The 20,086-nt window shown below is 45.7% G+C and overlaps 1 protein-coding gene across 1 annotated transcript in view; it reads right to left on the bottom strand.

The window, feature by feature from the left end:
* CSMD2 (CUB and Sushi multiple domains 2) overlaps positions 1 to 20,086 on the bottom strand; it is a gene marked incomplete at both ends in the record, with an annotated part of 666,422 nt that overhangs the window by 550,105 nt on the left and 96,231 nt on the right. Inside the window, 1 exon segment of the mRNA XM_082863599.1 lies at positions 1,428 to 1,540. Coding sequence (XP_082719725.1) covers positions 1,428 to 1,540 — 113 coding nt within the window.

The following is a 20,086-nucleotide window of genomic DNA, read 5'->3' as shown; positions in this document are numbered from 1 at the left end:
GCAGCCACCAATCTAGTGTCAACGACTCATTCCCCCCACCATCCCCAAACACAGCCAGTCCCCCCAAGGCCCACATATTGTGGAAGAAGCTTCTGAAGAGGCCTCTCCTACTTAATCAAGAGGTTGTAGCTCAGACTCAAAGAGACTTAGTTTGGGTTCAGAGCCAAAGGCTGAGGACAGAACCAGGATGACCAAGATCACAGGCTTGCTTTTGGGAGGAACTGATTGTTTTTTCCAAAGAAATTGGGTTGTCCCAGGAGACTTCACTTTAAAGACAAATAGGTCTTTTCAGAAGCCCTCAGTTAAAGCAATCTGGAGTTATGTCAGAAGCCCCCAGTTAAAGGCATGTGAAACTTTCTCTGGAGTCTTCTTAGTACCTTTAGTTAAAAATAACTGAGACCTTCTCAGGAACTCGCAATCGCTTACGTTAAAGCATCGAACACCCCTTACCAACAGGCGTGAATTTTGCCGAGGGAGTTAGGATCTGCCCTCTTTCTGTGGTATCCTCCTAGCCAAGACAAAGGTGGTATCTATTTGTATATTGCTATAGCTCCATTCAAGAAAGCATCACTTATTCTTTAAGTTCTTAGAGGCAAGAGGAAGAAAGCTTTCAAATAACTGACATGCTTTACTAGGGTGTTATGTCATTATTGTTATTAATTATCATTAACAGTCTTAAAATACGCCTATGAACGATCTCAACACAAAATAGCAGTGTGGGTCTTAGCCAAGAGCAGCATAATTACCTATTAATGAGATGTAAATTTCCCAGGAAAATGACAGTGATCTAGACGTACCACCTTCTGAACTAACATAATAAAGTTAATAATAATAATAGTGTATAATCCGAAGATATTAGTGTTAATTTGAAGGCTAACACCATATTTAAACAGGCTGAGAGAAGCGGCAATTACTTGCGTAACTCAAACCAAGAAACCCTAATCTGTGCTATCAAGGAAAAATTGATTGTTCTTCTCTGAATGATATAAAGCTGACTCTTTGCAGTCACTACAGTGAGCAAAAAATTTTTTCAGCTACTTATTTTATGTCTTTTACTTAGGGTTTATATCTGCCTCATTTCCAAAACCAAGCCAAGGTACCTTATAACACAGTGAAGCCCAAGAGAAAACAGAATTTAAAAAATAAAAACACAAGAAAACCCAGTTAAGGGGAGAGAAGAAGATGTTACCAGGCCCTCAAGATAAACAACGGCAGCTCAGCTCTGATTTCAAGTCTCAGTTTCCTGGAAACAACGCAGCAGGGGCAATTTAAGTAACTGAGTTACCGGTTAGTAACCAGCCTTGTTAGGACAGGCACAAGCTCTGAATCTGAAGAAGCCCTTCCCGGCAGCTAAGAGCAGCGCAGCCCTGCCTGCGGCTATTACAACCTCACACATACGGCTCCTGAGGCCAGGCCGAGGCACCTACCTTCATAGCTGGCATGGAAGCCCTGTGCGCTGACTGCGTAGTCACTGATGAGGCGTAGAGAGAGGGTGGTGGCCGCGCTGACGACGGTGGCCGGCAGCTGAAAGCCTGTGAGCCTGAAAGACAAAGAGGTGAGATGGAGGGAGGATGACCCCCTTGGGAACTAAACATGCCTTAAGCATTTATTGAGCACCTGCTGGATGCACGGTGGTGATCTAGGCACAGGGAAGGATACAAAAGAAGTCGAACGCCAGGCATACGCAAGGTGTTCAAAATTAAAGTAATTTCCAGCAAAGGTGATGGAGACCGATCACAGAAATATGGGGGGCTACTCCCCCGAAGCCATGGGCTACCCCCGACCTGGAGGCTCGCTCATTTATGGCTCTTCTCTTTCTCCTCCTCCAGTTTCTTCTCCTGATGTATCCAAGCAGGACCCTATGGGGCCTTCCCCAAACAGACTCACCCCACCCCATGTCCTCTACCTGCCTCTTGTCCGTAGAAAACTGTAGCCTCCTAGGCCTTCTCTGAGTTCCAAAGAGTAAATTTAATCAGAGAAGTGAGAAAATGAAGAAAGAAAGGAAAACAGTCAAGATAGACAAAATAATAATAGCTTAGCCATTATACAAAGTCAAGGACCTTTAGTTCCTCCTCAGGGGCTACAGATAATACTCTGAGCCATGTCCTTTGAGCTGTTTTGCAGATGCTGAAAATCCCATCAGGTGAAAGAAGTTAACTGGATGCTGCCCACAGCACGTAGATCCTCAGACCAGTTGGAACCAGAAGGTTGAGGATGTTGACTCCCGATTACCTCACCACCAAACAATCAGAAGGATGTCCACAAGCTGATCACTTACCCCACAACCCCCCTCCCTCACCCTGTCTTTACAAACCTTTCCCTGAAAGCCTTCAGGGAGTTTGGCATTCTAAGCAGTAGCCAACTGGACTCCTTGCTTGGCACCCTGCAATAAACCCCAACCTGCTGTCAGCAGATCGCCTTTATTGCGTGTGGACAAGCGGACCCACATTTTGTTCAGTAACACTGACTCTTCCCCTTCTGGCTAAGGTCCTTTGAGGCTCTGGGTAGACTCTGCCACAAATTTACAATGAATAGTCACCAACAGACAATACTTATTCACACACAGAGGAAAATATATCCAACTCTAAGTAGCAGAATGCGGATGCTTCTTGTCATGGACATTATTCTTTAAAAGGAATAGGTCTACTGCTTTTACAGAAATGATAAGTGCTTATTATTTTTAAAAGATGAAACCAAAAAATAAAAACCCAGTACAATCTAGAAATAATTGTTCTTGACAGTTGACATACAAGGAGATGGAAGGATGAGTAGTTCAGATCATATTCAGTGAAATAATTTCATACAAATGGGATCATATTGTCTGTGCTTTTAAAATTAAAATGCTTACATTTTTTTCCTGCGAGTTAAGTAAAGAAAAAGAAACAGGGGTGAAACAAAAGGAGTTGTTGAACCTGAAATAATATGTTTTTAGCACAAGAGAGTCATTTTTAAAAGACGCTTCTAATTTTAAAAGGATAAAATAATGAAGCTTTCACTGAACACTTGGGAACATATTTTAGGAAAGGAGTTGTCCTCTGCTGGGTGTCCACACGTGGTGGCCCCCACAGGTGACGTGACTGCGCACAAAGGTGGTGGCGGGGTGGCCAGGCTCCTGTCCAACCTTGTCGTTTGTCCCCTATCTGAGGTTTATCTACCGTCCCCCACCCCCGGCAGGGCTCAGGGAGGAATTCAAAGTGTACCTTTACCTCCATTTTTAAATTAAAAAAAAAAAAACTGTAAAAAAGATAAAGGGAAAAGTGAAAACTGGGAAGATTATGTATAATATATATGACAGGAAGAGGGTTAGTATTCATAATCTATAAAGAACACTTACAAACCAATATGAAAAAGGTAAACAGGGAAGGAGGAAAAGAGCAAAGGATACATACGAACAGAAACAGAAAGATGTTCCACCTAATGAATATCAAAAATATGAAAACTCAACCCACGAGACTCATTTTTCATCTTTCAGGTTGGCAAATATCCAGAGCTAGCAAAGGTTAGAGAAAACGAAGCCTGGAGTTATCAAAATGATACTAAGGAAATGCCACACATGACACACATACATCTGACAAACCAGATGAAATGGACCAGCTCCTTGAAAAACACAAACTACCATAATGTCCCAATATGAAATAAATCATTTGAAGAGCCGTATAGCTATTAAGGAAATTGAATTCATAATTTAAAAACTCCCCCAAAAGAAATACCCAGGCCCAGAAGGTTTCAATAGAGAATTCTACCAAATGTATAAGGAATTTACACCAATTCTTTACAATCTCTTCCAGAAAACAGAGAAAGGAGGAGCACTTCCAAACTCACTTTATGAGGTATTACCCTGATACCAAAACCAAAGGCAGTACAAATAAAGAAGACTAAAGACCAATATCCCACAGAATATAAATACAAAATGCCTTAACAAAATATTAGCAAAGAGAATTCAGCAAAATAATAATTTTGCTGAATAATTATACACCATATACACCACAAAAATACATACACCACAAAAATAATTATACACCATAACCAAGTGGGGTCTAATTCAAAGGATGCAAGGCTGGTTCAATAGTTGAAAATCCATCAGTGTAATTCACTATATTGACAGGCCAAAAGTAGAAAAATCACATGACCATATCAACTGATGCAGAAAAAGCACTTGACAAAATTCAACACTCATCCCTGATTTAAACAAAAAATTTTCACAGACTCACAGACTTAGAGGGTGGGCTTGTGGTTGCCAAGGGGGAAAGGTGAGGGGGAGGGATGAATCGGGAGGTTGGGATTGGCATATACACACTACTATATGTAAAATAGGTAATTAACAAGTACCTACTGTATAGCACAGGGAACTGTACTCAACACTCTGTAATAACCTGTATGGGAAAAGAATCCGAAAAAGAATAAATATATGAATATGTATAAGTAATTCCTTTTCTGTACACCTGAAACTAACACAACATTGTGAATCAACCATACTCCAATGTAAAATAAAAAATAAAAATAAAACTTTCATAAAACTAAGAATAGAAGGAAACTTCCTGACTTGATAAAGAGAATCTACAAAAATCCTATAGCTAACCTCACACTTAATGGCGCAAGACCGAATGCTTTTCTCCTAAGACTGAGAACGAGGCAAGGATCTAACAATCCAATTCGAAAATAGGCAAAAGACATGAAAAGACATTTCACTAAGGGATATGTGGATGGCAAATAAGCACAAGAAAAATGTTCAACATCATTAGCCATTAGGGAAAGGAAAATTAAGACCATTATGAGACATTACTACACACCATTAGAACAGATAAAAATAAAAATAGTGACAACACCAAAGACTGACAACCATATAGAGCAACTGGATCTTTCATACGTTGCTGGTAGGATGTAAAATGGTACCGACATTCTGGAAAATGGACAATTTCTTTTTAAAAAATACTACACACACACTAGTCATACAACTCAGCAGTCACATGCCTGGGCATCTGTCCCAGAGAAATGAAAACTGGTGTCCACACAAAAACCTGCACATGACTGTTCAGAGCAGCTTTGCTTGTGTGTTTGTTTGTGGAATAGCCCCACACTGAAAACAACAAAAATGTCCTAAAATAGGTGAATAATTGAACCAACTGCAGTACATCCATGCCATGGAATACTACTCACTAATAAAAACGAATAGACTATTGATGCATACAACAACTGGGGTGGATCTCTAGGTTATGCTTAGTGAAAAAAAAAAGCTTATCTCGAAAGATAACGTAGCAGATGATTCCATTTATATAACATTCTGGAAATGACAATATTAAAGAGATGGAAAACTGATGAGTGGTTGCCAGGGGTTAGGTTTGGTGAGAGGAAGGGGAGTGGGGTGATTCTAAAGGAGTAGCACGAGGGAGAACTTTGTGGTGATGGAACAATTCTGCATCGTGATTGCACTGGTGGTGACATGAATCCACACGTGATAAAATGACATAGACGTATACACACACATTGCACCAACGTCTATTTCCTGGTTTTGATGTTGTACTGTACTTACATTAGATGTACCCATTGGGGGAATCTGGGAGAAGGGTACATGGGACGTCTCTGTACGATCTTTACAACTTCCTGTGGATCTATAATTATTTCAAAATTAAAAGTTTTGAGAAATCGTATATGTGGCTCACATTATATTTTTATTGGACAGCACTTCGGTCCTCCATTAAATCTGACATAAACTTGGTCTACCTAGATTCAGCCTTGAGCTGCTGCTTGGTTCTTGGTGGGTCCCTCTGTTCAGCCGCCTCCTGTTCACTTCAACCCCAACAGTGTCCCCACCCACCACCAAACACACACACGTGCATCCTTGGCTGGGTCCTTGCTGGAAATGGCTGACCACCAGAACCACAACCCTGGCCCCCAGCCCACCGCTCTCTTGTTCACTGGTTTCCCACCAACTTGCTCGTGCACCAGACATCCTTCTCCACCCCCAGACAGTCATGTATGATAATGCCAGACTGCGGATCCCAGTGGACCCTGATATCAAAATACCAAATTACCCCCAAGGGGCTCAGACCTCTATCTGGATCTGAACTTCAGGCCCCAACCCCTTTTTGTCTCTACCCCTAAGCGGGCCCAGTTCACAGCAGCTTCAACTTGCCTCTCACCCATGTGCACCAGCATTATGCCTTGGTGCCCTTCCCAGATACCCAACAACATACAGCTTCATGCAGAAGTTTCACACCTCACCAAGGCATGACCACTTCTCCCCTGAAGTCATCTCTGGAAATGACATTCTTCCCAATGAGTAAAATTTGTTGATTTTATCCCCCTAGCTAGTTCCATGATATTTTTGAGCTGCCATTAAAGCGTCCTAGACCCTAGTTTCCTGGTACTATATTGACACAAGCTACAAAGAGCTAATGTACACTGTCAACAAACAATGACAGCTTTATCACTTGCAATACATGGAATTGCATCTTACCAGGCATTTTCTCTAACCAGATACTTACCACTGCTCTGCTCTTTCCCAGGCTTGGGAGATAAATTCTAACATGGAGGGTTCCTCAAAGGTGCTAAAGCTGGAGGGGGTGGGCAAGCTTGAGTCTCCCCAATCTGGATACTTGAATCACTCCTCTGCCCTGCGGCCTGCTCTTCCCTGACCCACTCCTTATTGCTGAATTGATTTCAGACGAGTTGATGACCCCGCAAGCCAGGAGGAGGTATCACGTTGCATGTCGGAATAAGCAAATTAAACTTTCAGATTTTCACATCTTTTATCTGACAAGTCTAAATACTATATTGAAAGGAGTGAGGCATTGTTCAATAGTGCAATCCGGACTCATTAGCGAAATGGGGTAAAATGATAGCAGGAAAGGCAACAGGCTCCTATCGCTGTTGTCTGTCTTGTTGACTCTAAAATGTGCGGAGAACAGCTTTTGCAAACAGATGGCGTGGCCCCAGATGTAAGCTAAGACTCTTCTTTCGCTTCACCAAGGCTTCTTGGATTTTCCACTTCCCCAGGAGCCTTTTTTTGGCTTGTCTCCCTGCCCAGAGGAGCCCAGAGTCTTGGAAACGGGTGATGCTCGTGACCCCAAATTCCTCACTGTCCCAGTTCAGAATCCATCAATGGCTTCCAACTGTCCTTACGATTAAAACCAAAATCCCTAAGGAGGCCCGCAAAGCCTGCTTGGCTCCAGCCCCTCCAGTCTTCTTTGGTCAAGGGTGGGGGCAGCAGTCAGCCCGGAGTGCAGGCAATAAGGGGTGTATTTCCTGTGGACAACTTGAAAACAATAATAAAGCAGACTTGAAAAGTCTACTTATCATCACCATGAGTCTGCACCCGGAACTGTGTCAGTGATAAAATCCTCCTCCCCGCCTCTCTCCCACCCTCCTCCTTGATACACTGCTGGTTGCAGTTCCTTCAGTTGGCCAAGCCCCCATCCTCAGGGCCTTTGCACACGCTGTTTCCTCTTCAGAACATTTTCTCACATCCCCTCCACCTCTTTGATTAACCCCTTCTCATCATTCAAGTCTCCTCACAAATGTCAACATTATTTTCAGAAAGGTACATTCCTGACCTCCCAGACTAGTCTATTTTGCATTCTTTTTTTTTTTTTTCTTTTTTTTGCGGTACGCGGGCCTCTCACTGCCGTGGCCTCTCCCGTTGCGGAGCACAGGCTCCGGACGCGCAGGCTCAGCGGCCATGGCTCACGGGCCCAGCCGGTCCCCGGCATGTGGGATCTTCCCAGACCGGGGCACGAACCCGTGTCCCCTGCATCGGCAGGCGGACTCTCAACCACTGCGCCACCAGGGAAGCCCCTATTTTGCATTCTTGAAGGTCCCTGTGGAGGTCACTGCTACTCTTCACGTATCTCCAGCTTTCCTTCCAGACACTGGTGCAACGGTCCCTCCCCACCTTTGCTGAGCTCATGCCTGGCCATGGCACTGGCTTTGCCAAGGATGAATGGGTAGCAGCGAAGTGTGCTGTTTCAAGGAGGGAGCCTCGAGGACCCTGGGTTCCTTTCACGAAATTCCCCTCTTCCCTTTTCCTTGCTACAGTGACCCTGGGTCTCTGTCAGCGGGGGTGTCTGAGTGATTTCACTAAGCAGACTACCCCTGCACACCACCTTTGAGCATGTAGTATGGCAAGAAAGAAACTTCTAGTGAGTTAACCCTTGGAGATTTGAGGGTTGTTTGGTACCATAATGTTTCTAAGTGTAGATTTTTATTATTATTCAGGTGTGGTGAGGGCAACGGATGAGGAGGAATTGCCATTGAAAAGATAGTCTGGGGCTTCCCTGGTGGCGCAGTGGTTGAGAGTCCGCCTGCCGAGGCAGGGGACACGGGTTCGTGCCCCGGTCCGGGAAGATCCCACATCCCGCAGAGCGGCTGAGCCCGTGAGCCATGGCCGCTGAGCCTGCGCGTCCGGAGCACAGGCTCCGCAACGGGAGAGACCACAACAGTGAGAGGCCCGTGTACCGAGAAAAAAAAAAAAAGAAAGAAAGAAAGAAAAGATAGTTTGCCAAAGGTGGCGGAGGGAGCATGCCATGCCACACAGGGAAGCACCAGGGTTGGTCAGGACGTAGACGGGATGGGAGGAAAATGTGAGAAAGAGCCCTAACTGGGGCTGCAGTAGGGGAAGCACTGGGTGAGGCAGGGTAAGCAGGCGACCGCCCTTAGTTGTCTGACATCTGACCCTGGGGTGCTTAGGGCAGGCGGACGGTGGCTTAACAGCTAAGAGCTCAGTAAAGGAGGTAGGTGGGCTCTGAATTGGTTGGTTTGCATATAAAAGGCTCACTCCCAGAAGAGCAGTTTGCTGTGTCTTAGAATTGCTAACCCTGAGAGGGGCTGCCTCTCCTGGGTCAGCAAAGTCCCAAGATGTCAAAGCATCAGAAAATATTTGTATTATTTGTGTGATTAACACACACAGCCATACACGGCCCATCCTGACAATTACCCTTTTTTTTTCATTGCTAGCATTTATCACATTTCCTAATAAGATGTATTTTGGGGTAAATATTTTTATTATTTTTGTGATTATTTTGTTCAAGTCTCCATGAAAGCAGTGGATATGTTTGCTTTCCCCATCCTTGTCCAGTTCATTGCATACAGTAAGTTCCCTACATATGAACAAGTTCCGTTCGGGGAGCGCTTTCGTAAGTCCAATTTGTACATAAGTCCAACAAGGTTAGCCTAGGTACCCAACTAACACAATCAGCTATATAGTATTGTACTATAATACGTTTATAATACTTTTCACACAAATAATACATAAAAAACAAACAGACACAAAAAATAAAGCAAACGTTTTTAATCTTACAGTACAGTACTTTGAAAAGTACAGTGGTACAGTACAACAGCTGGCATACAGGGGCATAGGGTGAACAGGCAAGAAGAGTTACTGACTGGAGGAGGGAGAGGAGGTGGGAGATGGTAGAGCTGAAGGATCGTCAGCTATAGGAGACGGAGGGCGAGCTGCAGTTTCACTCACGCCTGACGCTGATGGCACAGGTTCTGATTCCTTGCTGGATTCAACTCTATCTACCCTCTTGAAAAAATGATCCATTGATGTCTAGGTAGTGGTTCTTTTTTTCTCATCATAGATGACATGGTAGCACTGGATTGCATTCTGAACGGCTGCTGCAACCTTCATGTACTGTTCTACGTTCAGGCGCTGTGCCTCAAAAACTAACAGTGCCTCCTCAAATAAAGAAAATCCCGTTGCCACTTCCTGCGTCGTGAATCTCTTCGGTTCTGCAGTTACTTCTTCCTCTTGTCTGTCTCCGTCCTTTCTCTGGGCCTCCAATTCCTGGCACTTCTTAACAGTACCAGCTACATCACCACTGCTTTTACGCTTGTTTCAGGACATCCTGGGCTTGAAATAAAGATACTATACTTCTGTACTCTATACAGTACTGTACGGTAAAGTACACAAAAGCGCAGCCACTTGTAGAGGATGCACGCACGTGACAATGTATGCCAGACACGTGAACTAACTTATGTTACTGGACATGCGAATGCACATTCGCGTCTTTGAAAGTTCACAACTTGAATGTTCGTATGTAGGGGACTTGTATTTATTTTTGAATGAATGGAGCATTATCTGTCATTTCCAGGGGCAGCCACACAGTGTCACAGTTCATCGTGATGCTGCCAGGATAGACAACAGGAGGGGGAGACAGCTGGACATGGTATAAGTAACACTTACTGACTCTGGCCGTCTCCGTACACCCACGAAACAGGGTGAGATACAAGGAAAAAGCAGCCTGTTCTGAACATCTCCAGGAAGAAGAGGGGCTTTTAATGGGGCTATCAGGAAGAAGGGACAGAGGGAAGTGGAGGGAGGGTGGAGAGGAAGCAGTGAGCCCAGGTGGGAAGGTGAGACTGCCCCAGGCTCAGAACTGCACCCTCCCTGCTTTGTGGAGACTGAGGAAGGGAGAGACCCTTAAAGGGGAATTGCTCCATGGGGCACCCGGCAAGGCTGGACTGTCCACAAAAGGGCTGGTACGTCCCCACCCAAGTTTGGCCCAGATGCAGCTGAGTTGGTGCTGCCCACCTACAAGAAGCACTGAGGCCCTGAGCGTATCAGCAGTGGCTGGTGTGGCCTGAAGACCGGGGGGACCCTCCTGAAATGCTGAAGTCTGTGAAAACTTGCTTGGGGGAACCACAACAACGGCTGAAATGAGATTTCTCACCTTCATGAGTGGGGGCTCTAGGTCAAAATTTTTTTAAATTCAATGATATGACAATTTTTCCACCTAAGAGAAGCATTTGCATATTCCTACCTATAAAAATAAAAGGTAGTCTTCTGACTCCAGGAGACAGTACCCATGTCTGAGAATTCCAAGGCTCTCAGTTGACTGACTACCGTCTTCCCAAGCTGGGGCCTCTGGGCTCTGAGGCACAAGGGTGGGGGTGAGACCTTGAAGGAACCCTGTCAGGTGAGGAACAGTTGAAGGAAGTAGGCATGGAAAGTAAAAGAGAATTGGTAAGGAGAGAACTGTCTTCAAATCCCTGAAAGTCCATGCCTGACACACCAACGTCCTCATGAAATGATGAGCGAGAACCAGGACCACAAGGACGGAGGTTCTGCGGAAGCTACTTGGGTCCGTCAACATACAGAAGAACACGGGCAGCCACACCTGCTTGGGGCGGGAATAGGCTGCCTCTCAAGGTCAACCCAATTTTAGTTCCTCATTTACTTATTGAGTGCCAATGGGTGTCAGCTGCTGAACCTCAGAGACGGGTCAGAGCCGAGGGCTGAGCTCACCGGGACATGGCTTTGTTTCCACTAATCAGAGGACCCATGGGAAAGACCAGGATGAAACCCTTATCTCCACGAACTCCGAGCTGCAGCCTTAGAGTCCATTAGTACCGTGAAGTGACTCCATTACTGGAGTGTGTGTAAATCCTGATGCCTGATGTCTAGAGAAATAGGAGGATAGGACAGACGGAAGAGTAAGGCTTTATTCGAGCATCTTCCAGGCACATGGCGGCCTTCTGAGACAGGGACAGAACAATGAGTCGTCCCCGCGTGAGTACTGCTGTGGCCGGTGCTCTAGGCCTCAAGTGAAACCAGAGATCTGGTCAGCTCTAAGGGCAAGATGACTGGGAATGACAGAAACAGACCACCCCTTGGGTGATGTGGCTCAAGGCTTTGCCTTTGCCGTACTTGGCCTTTCTGCCTCTGCTCACATCTCTCTCCCCTTTGCTCTCTCCCCTGCACCCACATGGGCCTTTACACTTGCCTTGAATGTGTTGTGTTTCTTCCCACCCCAGGGCCTTTTCATACGCTGCCCCCAGGGCTGTGTGCACTGCTCTCTCCCTTAGCCACCCAGGCTGCCACCACCTCACCTATCCATCTCCCACTAGCTTCTGGGGTCTCAGTTTGAATGTTACTTCCTCTGGGAAAGAGTTTGGAAATCCCTGATAAACCTCCTCCAATAACAGAGTATTTCTCCTTTATAATATGCATTCCAATCATAATGAATTGATTTTCTTATCGAATTACTTGTGATGTATCTGTCTTTCCTTCTTGATGGTAAGTCCCTCAAAGGTAAGGACGTTTAACTTCTTCTCTGCATCACTAGCACATATAAAATGGAATATTGTTACGGACTGCATATGTCCCCCCAAAATTCATATGTTGAAATCCAAACTCTCTCCAGAGTTAATGGTACTAGGAAGTGGGGCCTTTGGGAGGTAATTAGGAATCAAAGAGGTCAGGAGGGTGGACCCCTGTTGAATGGGATTAGTGCCCTTACGAGAGTCATGAGAAAGCTTGCTTCCTCTCTCTGCTCTCCATCCACCATATGAGGATACGATGAGAAGGTGGCAGTCTGTGTGCGACCCGGAAGATAGGTCTCACCAGATCCTCACCGTGCTGGCACCCTGATCTTAGACTTTCAGCACCCAAACATGGGACATAAATCTCTGTGGTTTACAAGCCACCCAGTCTATGGAATTTTTGTTACAGCAGCCCGAGCTGATTAAGACAAATATGTAGAGAATGAATGAATGAATATTCAACCATTAGAGAGTTGACAGAAAACTTGTGCATGGGACGAAGTCCAGGGAGAGAAAGCAGTCACAAGCTTCCAAAAGACAGAAAAAGCCTTGACTGTTGTCCTTTGAAAGGCCAATTTACCAGGTTGGCCCTTGGCTGGAATCTGGGATCGTGGATTTCAGGAGGGTCCCCACCATTCCCAGAACTGATAGGAGTGTCCTAAAATATTTGTATAAACATTATGGTTTATACTGAACACCTGCTTTCCCTCTGAATCTGCAACTTTAGTACAGGCCAGGCAGAGGGTGCCCATGCAACCTGCCACCAAGAAAAACTCTGGGCACTGAGTCTCCAGTGAGCTTCCTTGGGTGGTAACATTTCACCTGTCACAGTTCACTGCTGCGGGGAGTAAGCGCGTTCTGTGTGACTCAACTGGGAGAGGACTCTTCGAAGCTTGTGACTGGTTTCTCCCCCTGGACGTCATCCCATGTGCAATTTTCCTTGTTGTTTTGCTCTGTATCCTTTCATTTTAATAAATCATAGCCAGGAGTGCAACTATATGCTGAATCCTGTGAGTCTTCCAGTCAATCATTGAACCTAAGCTAAGAGTGATCTTGGGGACATCCAACACAGAGGGTGACAAATAAACACAACCCAGATTCTTCTGCAAAGTACAAATACTAGATTATTCTCTGAAGGATATTCTAGGTCTTCAGTGGTTAAACAGAAATGGGAAATGCTGGGTTAAACAAAGTGAAGCAAGGATTTTTCGAAAATAAACAAAAAACAAGGTGCTTATGGGAGCTTTTAATAAGCTAACAGCAAACTTCCAAGGCAGGAATAGATTATATAACAGTTCCCCGACACATTTGATCATAAACACTTTTATTCTTAAAGCAGCATATGGGCCAGTGTTGCGTGGAACCCTCTCTAGGAAACGATATGCCCAGAGAAGGCAGGTCACAGCTTGGGCTATCGCTACGTTGGCCAGGAGGCTGCTGACGATCTGGGTGTCAGAAGCCCTGAGACCCATAGTGACACCAAAAGGCTGAAGAGCACCCCAAGATCTAGAGATCCTTGTAAGACATCCCCATTTCTGAGGGTGACGCGTGCATGTCTCTTGCTTACGCTCTTAAAAAGCCCAATAAATATAGAATTATCCAGAAATAAACAGTAATATAGCAAATTGGGCCTTTATTGAGTGGCTCTCATTTAAGGCTCTTAGCACTTCCAACAGTGATATTTAAAAAAGACATATCAGCTGACCTTGGGAGTAAAGGAGTCTATGTAAGCAACATCTGTCACACCGAGAGGCTTGGCAAATGGTGTTCTGCTTTGCCAGCAGCCCTACTCCAGACAGCAGCCACTAGTTAGTTACATAAACCACTAAGCTAAAAACAGAACTATCATTACAGGCATCATCTAGTAATTTTCAGGTAACTGATGGACATTAGTCATAATCACACACAATACACAGACACACAGAGACACCCTTACAGACACATGTTCTCTTTGGTAATTCCCATTTGCATTTAATCAAGAGCTTCTAAAACTGGGAAACTTGGAAAAATCAGGCCTTCTATGTTTTTAAGTATATATGATATATATATCATAAGCCCTTTTTTTCTCAGAGCATCCTGTGGGCTGGGGTTCCATGAAACACTCTGGGAAATGAAATGCCCATGGCAGGCAGCTCATGGAGATCACGCTGCTGCTACGCTGGATGTAAGAGCACTGACACTCCTGGTCTCAGAAGCCCTTGAAACCCACGGGAACCAAAAATCTGTAGCGATGGTTCTTGTGCTGCCCCAAGATCTGGGGATCATTGTAATAAACCCTCATTTCTGAGAGCGACCCGGCATCAGCCAGATATCTGTTGAAAAACTCCAGCTTAAGTCCAAAGGATCTTCTCTCAAATGTTCCAGTCTATCCAGAGAACATTCACTGGCTGTACAAACCTCTCCTTTCAGCTGCCCATGTCCATTTATTTTTCGGAGGCCAGGATATCTTTCCTAAGTATCTGGTTGGATGGGAGCAATGGTAGGCCCCCAAATCACCATGTATACTTTCCAGAATGCACGCAGGCTTTAGAAGCAAGGTCTGGTGTCATAGCAGGCCCACCTGCTGAGGTCTAAAAATAGGGCAACAACACTGTATGTTCGAAATGCAAATCCTCTCAACACACTCTGTCCACACCCAGGAGTATTTCCCATAGGACTGTAGCTTCTGGTTCTGCAGCAGGGAGTTCTGGGTATTCCCTCCTTTTACTCTCTGCCAACAGTTCCCAAAACACAATCCGTGGAATACCATCCAGTGTTATGTTAATAGGTTTGCCTAAGAACATGCGGAAATAATTTTGGAAAATGCTACACTCAGAGAAGCACCATAGTTCCCAAACTGTGTGCTGAGGTACCCTGGGGTGCTGCAGGGAATTTACAAGAGCACTGAGGGATATTTTAACTTTTCAAGGGAAACTGTGATATTCAATATCTAGTGGACACACGAAGTATTAGCTAGAAGCAGCTCCAGTTTCAACTTGAAGCTACATTCCATTACATGACATCATTTCTTTTCAGACCTGGGTGTTTGGTGGTTGGTGTGAAATAAAGTAGGTGCTGTGTGACAATCGGTACAGAACAGGAGGTGAGGGTAGTAAGTGTCCAATCGGATTCCAAGGTTTGAGAAGCTGTGCAGAGCCCAGCAAGTACACATATTGCATTAGTAAGTATTTGTGATTAGTTAAGGATGAAATAAAAATATGATATTTTCTTTCAATTTATATTATTTTTTCAAAGAGCTGCAAAGTTGTTATGATATAACTACTTATTCAGCTAGTCAGCCCTTACTACTTAATAAATGGAGCTGATAGGTATTTCTTTTATCCATGGAGCATGGTGGAAATATTACTGAAGCTCTTAACGCTATCTCAAACTAAGAAATGTTGGGATCCTGACTATTACTGTATTAAAGGCTCTGTGAAGTCCTTCAGCAAGAAAGATAGAGTTTGAACCTTACACTTCTCGGTTCAGCACACCCATGAACAGCCTTCTTTACAACATCATCTCAGGAAATCTAGGTGGATGTTACCCAGGATTTGCTCTATGATCTGACAGGTTCAAAAAAGAGACCAGAGTCTTACTTATTCCCACAATTAACATTTAAAAATTATTTCTCCTCAATCATCCATTTAAGAAATATTAATTGTGTGCCCTATTATACATCATGTACTATGCTTGGATCTAAGGATAAAAATTTATAAGACACGGACCTGGCCTTCAAGGAGTTCACTCTCAAAAGGAGGCATTCATGTTAATTTATCTGAAAATTCAGCCACTTCTCATCACCTTCATTACTGCCATCCACCCTTGTTTAGGGCACATCCATCTCTTGCCCCAGTTATTGCAATAACCTTCCAACTGGTCTCCCCGTTTCCCCCTTGTCCTCCTACAGATCATTCTCAACAAGGCAGCGGCATGATTATTTTAAGTCCCATCATGTCACTTCTCTGCTTAGAACTCTTCTAAAAGTGCCCTAGTTGATTTCACAACAAGTTAAAGGCCTTGGGCAACCCTCTGACACCACTACCCACTCCCTCTTTCTGTATTACCAACTTGTCTCCCCCGCTCACTCGCTCCAGCCATCGTGGCCTCTTGCTGTTCCTTGAATCCATCTGGCAAGTTTCTGCCTCAGGGCCTTTGCGCGTGCTGTTCCCTCAGCTTTCCCCAACTACCCCATCTCTTCCCCGACATGTCCATGGCTGGTTCCCTCATCTTCTTCAGGTTTTTGTGCACTTTTACACTGAGGCTTTCCCTGAACACTCCATCTAAAATTGCAACCCTCCCCACCACCACTTCATGGCTTCTGATCTTCGTCCAGCATTTTCTCCGTAACACGAATCACCATCTGACGTATTATATATTTAATGAGGCCTTATTTATTAAGTCCACCTTTCCACACCAGCATGTGAATTCCACGACAGCGGGGAATTTCATTCATTTGATTCCCTGGACTATGCTCAGCATTAGAGAACAGAGCCAGCTACACAATAGGAGTTAATAACTCATTTTATTATCGCTGAAGACACAATGCTAATGCAACACAGTAAGTGCAGTGATAGAGATGTGCCCGGCGATTTCAACACCACCAGCCTGAGCTGATGGAAAAGATGAATTATTAGTCAGTCATGCAAAGGACACAGAGGGTAGTGGGAGGACAGGGAGGTCATTTGAAGCAAAGGGGATGGCATGAGCGGAGGAAAGACAACGCCCAACTTTACGTGTAATTTATGAAATTGTTCTCCAACCAGTGTCAGGAGAACAAATGGAGACCACCAGCTGTTCCTCCTTCACAGGTCTGCCATGACTGCTTAATTACCAGTCTCCCTGAGAGAGGGGATCTTTCTGCAGGCTGCTCAGGTGCAGACTTTATTTGCTCCTACAGGATCCTGGAAAACCCTAACCCAGCTTGGTCTCCCATGACGGAGGCTGAAGCGCCCCGCGCCACGGGTCAGGAGGGCGTGGTGGGATGGCGATGGGGAAGGGGGCCTTTGAGGAAGAGGGGCCACCGTGTTCCAGAAGGCTGCTGCTTCTGTAGCTACCCCCCGCCAAATCGGGCCAGTGACATCCCCCATTTGGGAAGGGAGGCTGTTCTCTCTCCGTCCAGGCTGCCCTTAAAGGGGCTCCATGGAACAGCTGGGACCTGCCTAGGCCCTTAGACGGTACCATCCTAGGATGGGCATTACCCAGAAGAGCTCTGCATTTCCTGTTCCTCACATACCAGGGAGATACAAACAATGGTCCAGATATAAGTGAGTGGTCAGCAGTGTCTCTCCCTGGAGATTCTCCATCCTAAGGACTTGTGCCCACCTAGCCCCTAGCAGCTGCTGAGGCCGCTCTGGGAAGACAGCAGGTGGGGTGTCTGTGAGCTCTGGGTGGCTCAAGATGCTGAAAATATCTGCAAGAGGGCAGGGGGGCTGTACTGAGAGAGGTACTGAGGTACCTGAGGTACTGAGGTCAGGCCCACCTGACCTGCCCCTGCACCACCATGCCCTTCCTCTTGGCCACCAGAGCCTGTTCTGAGCATGGTACCTGGTATGAATCATCAAGGTCTCCATGTTAGAGACCGAACTTCCAGTGTGCAGCATCCGTACCCAGGAATGACAGCTATCATCATCACCAGCTGCGGCAAACCCTCCTCCAGCAGCTGCTGGATAGGAAGCCGAGAGCTCAGGCACCATCCCTGTGACCTGGGCAGTAATGCCCCTTGGACATGGTTGAGGGCAGGGCCAGGGCCAGGCCCAGGCCACACAGGGTACCATGCTCACTGTTTTCCCATGCTCCAGGGAACCAGGATGCACAGAAGCTTCCAGAACAATGGCCTTCAGGAGGCACTGTGCAGATTCCCTTCCAAGCAAGACGACTGACTGGGGCTCTGCTCAGTCTGGGTTCCTAGGCCAGGCTAGAATGAGGAAACAGGGCGAGCAGGACCCACAGCTGTGCAGCATGAAGCATAGCACCGAAGGCCAGCTCGTAGGTGATGGGTGATGGCGGTGGTGAACAGCGGGGGGTCAACCTGACTTACCATATCCGAACAAGAGAGGTGTGTAGTTGACAGTAAAGAGCCCTTCCCTGTGCCCTTACCCGGAGACCTGAGAGGAAGAAGCCACAGGGGCAGTGAGACAGCTTGGTTACCTGGGATTTTTTTGCAGGGGGTTCGGGGAATCTCTCAGGCTCTATCTGCCAGTGTCTGTATGGTTCTCTAACTCCACGTGGCTTCCAGGGCCACCATGGAGCACAACTCCAAGGGGTACCATTCATATCCCAGTCTATGGCCCTGGATTCGGAACTGTCGCCTTATCCCTGAATTTTGTCTCTTTGCCCGGAGGCTCCGACTTAGTCAACTGGCAGCCTAAATTTGGAAATGGGTTTTACCCCCTGGATGCCGCCATTTGGGTCATCTTTGGTGTCACACTTTGCAAAGCAGAGACTGATCCAGAGCAATCCCTTAATCCCCAAGATTCTGCCCAAGTCTACAGCGAGTGAGATGATACACAAGAAGGCATGGGTGGGATAGGGAGGGTGGGAGGGAGGGAGACGCAAGAGGGAAGAGATATGGGAACATATGTAAATGTATAACTGATTCACTTTGTTATAAAGCAGAAACTAACACACCATTGTAAAGCAATTATACTCCAATAAAGATGTTCAAAAAATAAAGAAATAAAAATAAAGAAGGCATGGGAGCCTGGAGACAGCGGCAGGATTTAAGGGAGTGATGTGCGAAAGTGATGGAGGTACCTCGTCCACAGAGAGGTTCCCACTGGCCTCGCCTCCCATGTGATCATCAAACTCCATCAGTCACTCCATCTATTTCCTCATAACCCTGAATGGCTTCTTGATATGTATTTACTTGTTAATTGCCTATCTTCTTCGGCTTGAATATAAGTTTCATTTAGAGCAAGGACTTTGTCCGTCTTGGTTAACTTTATGTGTTCAGGGCCCAGCACAGTGCCTGGCTCAGAGTAGATGCTCAGTAAATCCATGTGAAATGGAATGAATGGGTGAGGAGTTGGTGGTGTCAGAGAAGCTAGAAAAAGAAAGTGTTCCAAGAAGAACGAGGTCAACAGGCAGCGAACACTTTTGAGGGGTCTGATGAGGGAGGATCAGAGGGCCGATGGATGTGGCAATTAGGGCAGTGGTGAGTTTTCCCAGAGCAGTATGGTGGAGCGGTCAGACTGCAACTGGGTTACTGTGGGGAAGCCGCCCCTAGGAAGGGAGGAAGTGGGGACACTGAATCTAGACGGCTCTCTCAAGCAGTGGGGTTGAAAGGAAGAGGGTCAATCAGAAGCTAGTTTTAAACAAAAGCCTTTTTTGCCCCCTAATCAGCAAATGCTCATTTCCACCTTCCTCTCCTGCCCACCCCTTCCTGTGGCTCCTCTCTGGGCACACACCATTAATCATCTTTCATTACTTTATTTTTTAATAGAATAAGCAAGTTCATGGGCCTTCGTTTCAGTCTAATAGTCATTGTCTTGGCAGGATAATAATTGATACCTTAAGTGACCTCATTAATCAGCAGGGACAATTAGAATGACATAAGGGGAGGATGATTTGCCATGTCGCCTGTCTAGGAAAGACGGAAAGGTCCCCACTACCTCTAGGTAAGAATGGGACACTTCCATGGGTGACTAACTCCTCATTAGTCCACCTTCCTGGGTCCCTTTGAGCAAAGCAGAGACAAGAAATCTCCAAGGAAGGTTAAAATGTAGTGGTACACGTAGGGTCACAACGGGCCCATTTTCATTGCTGGGCTCTGCCACCCTCGAAGCCCTCTTCCTCTCTTTCTTCCTTGGGGAAGAAAGGTCTGCCTTGCTCTAGAGATTTCTGAAAAGGCCAATGAAAATACAGCTTTAGTAGATGAACTTCTCAAAGCGTGGCAAGAAAGCATGCCATTTCGAGGCAGCCTTGGATAAACCTTTTGGTCAAGTGGCATGCTCTCTCCAAGTGCATGCTCATCACTTTCATTCCTTTTGGAAAAGAATTACCAGGTGGGACACTCAGGAGAATGTGACAGGTATGGAGTACCTGCCTCTCAATAAGGCATCAA

The sequence above is a fragment of the Leucopleurus acutus genome, assembly GCF_964270905.1.
Source record: "Leucopleurus acutus genome assembly, chromosome: 2".
NCBI lineage: Eukaryota > Metazoa > Chordata > Mammalia > Artiodactyla > Delphinidae > Leucopleurus > Leucopleurus acutus.
This window is presented reverse-complemented; position numbering and strand designations above follow the sequence as displayed.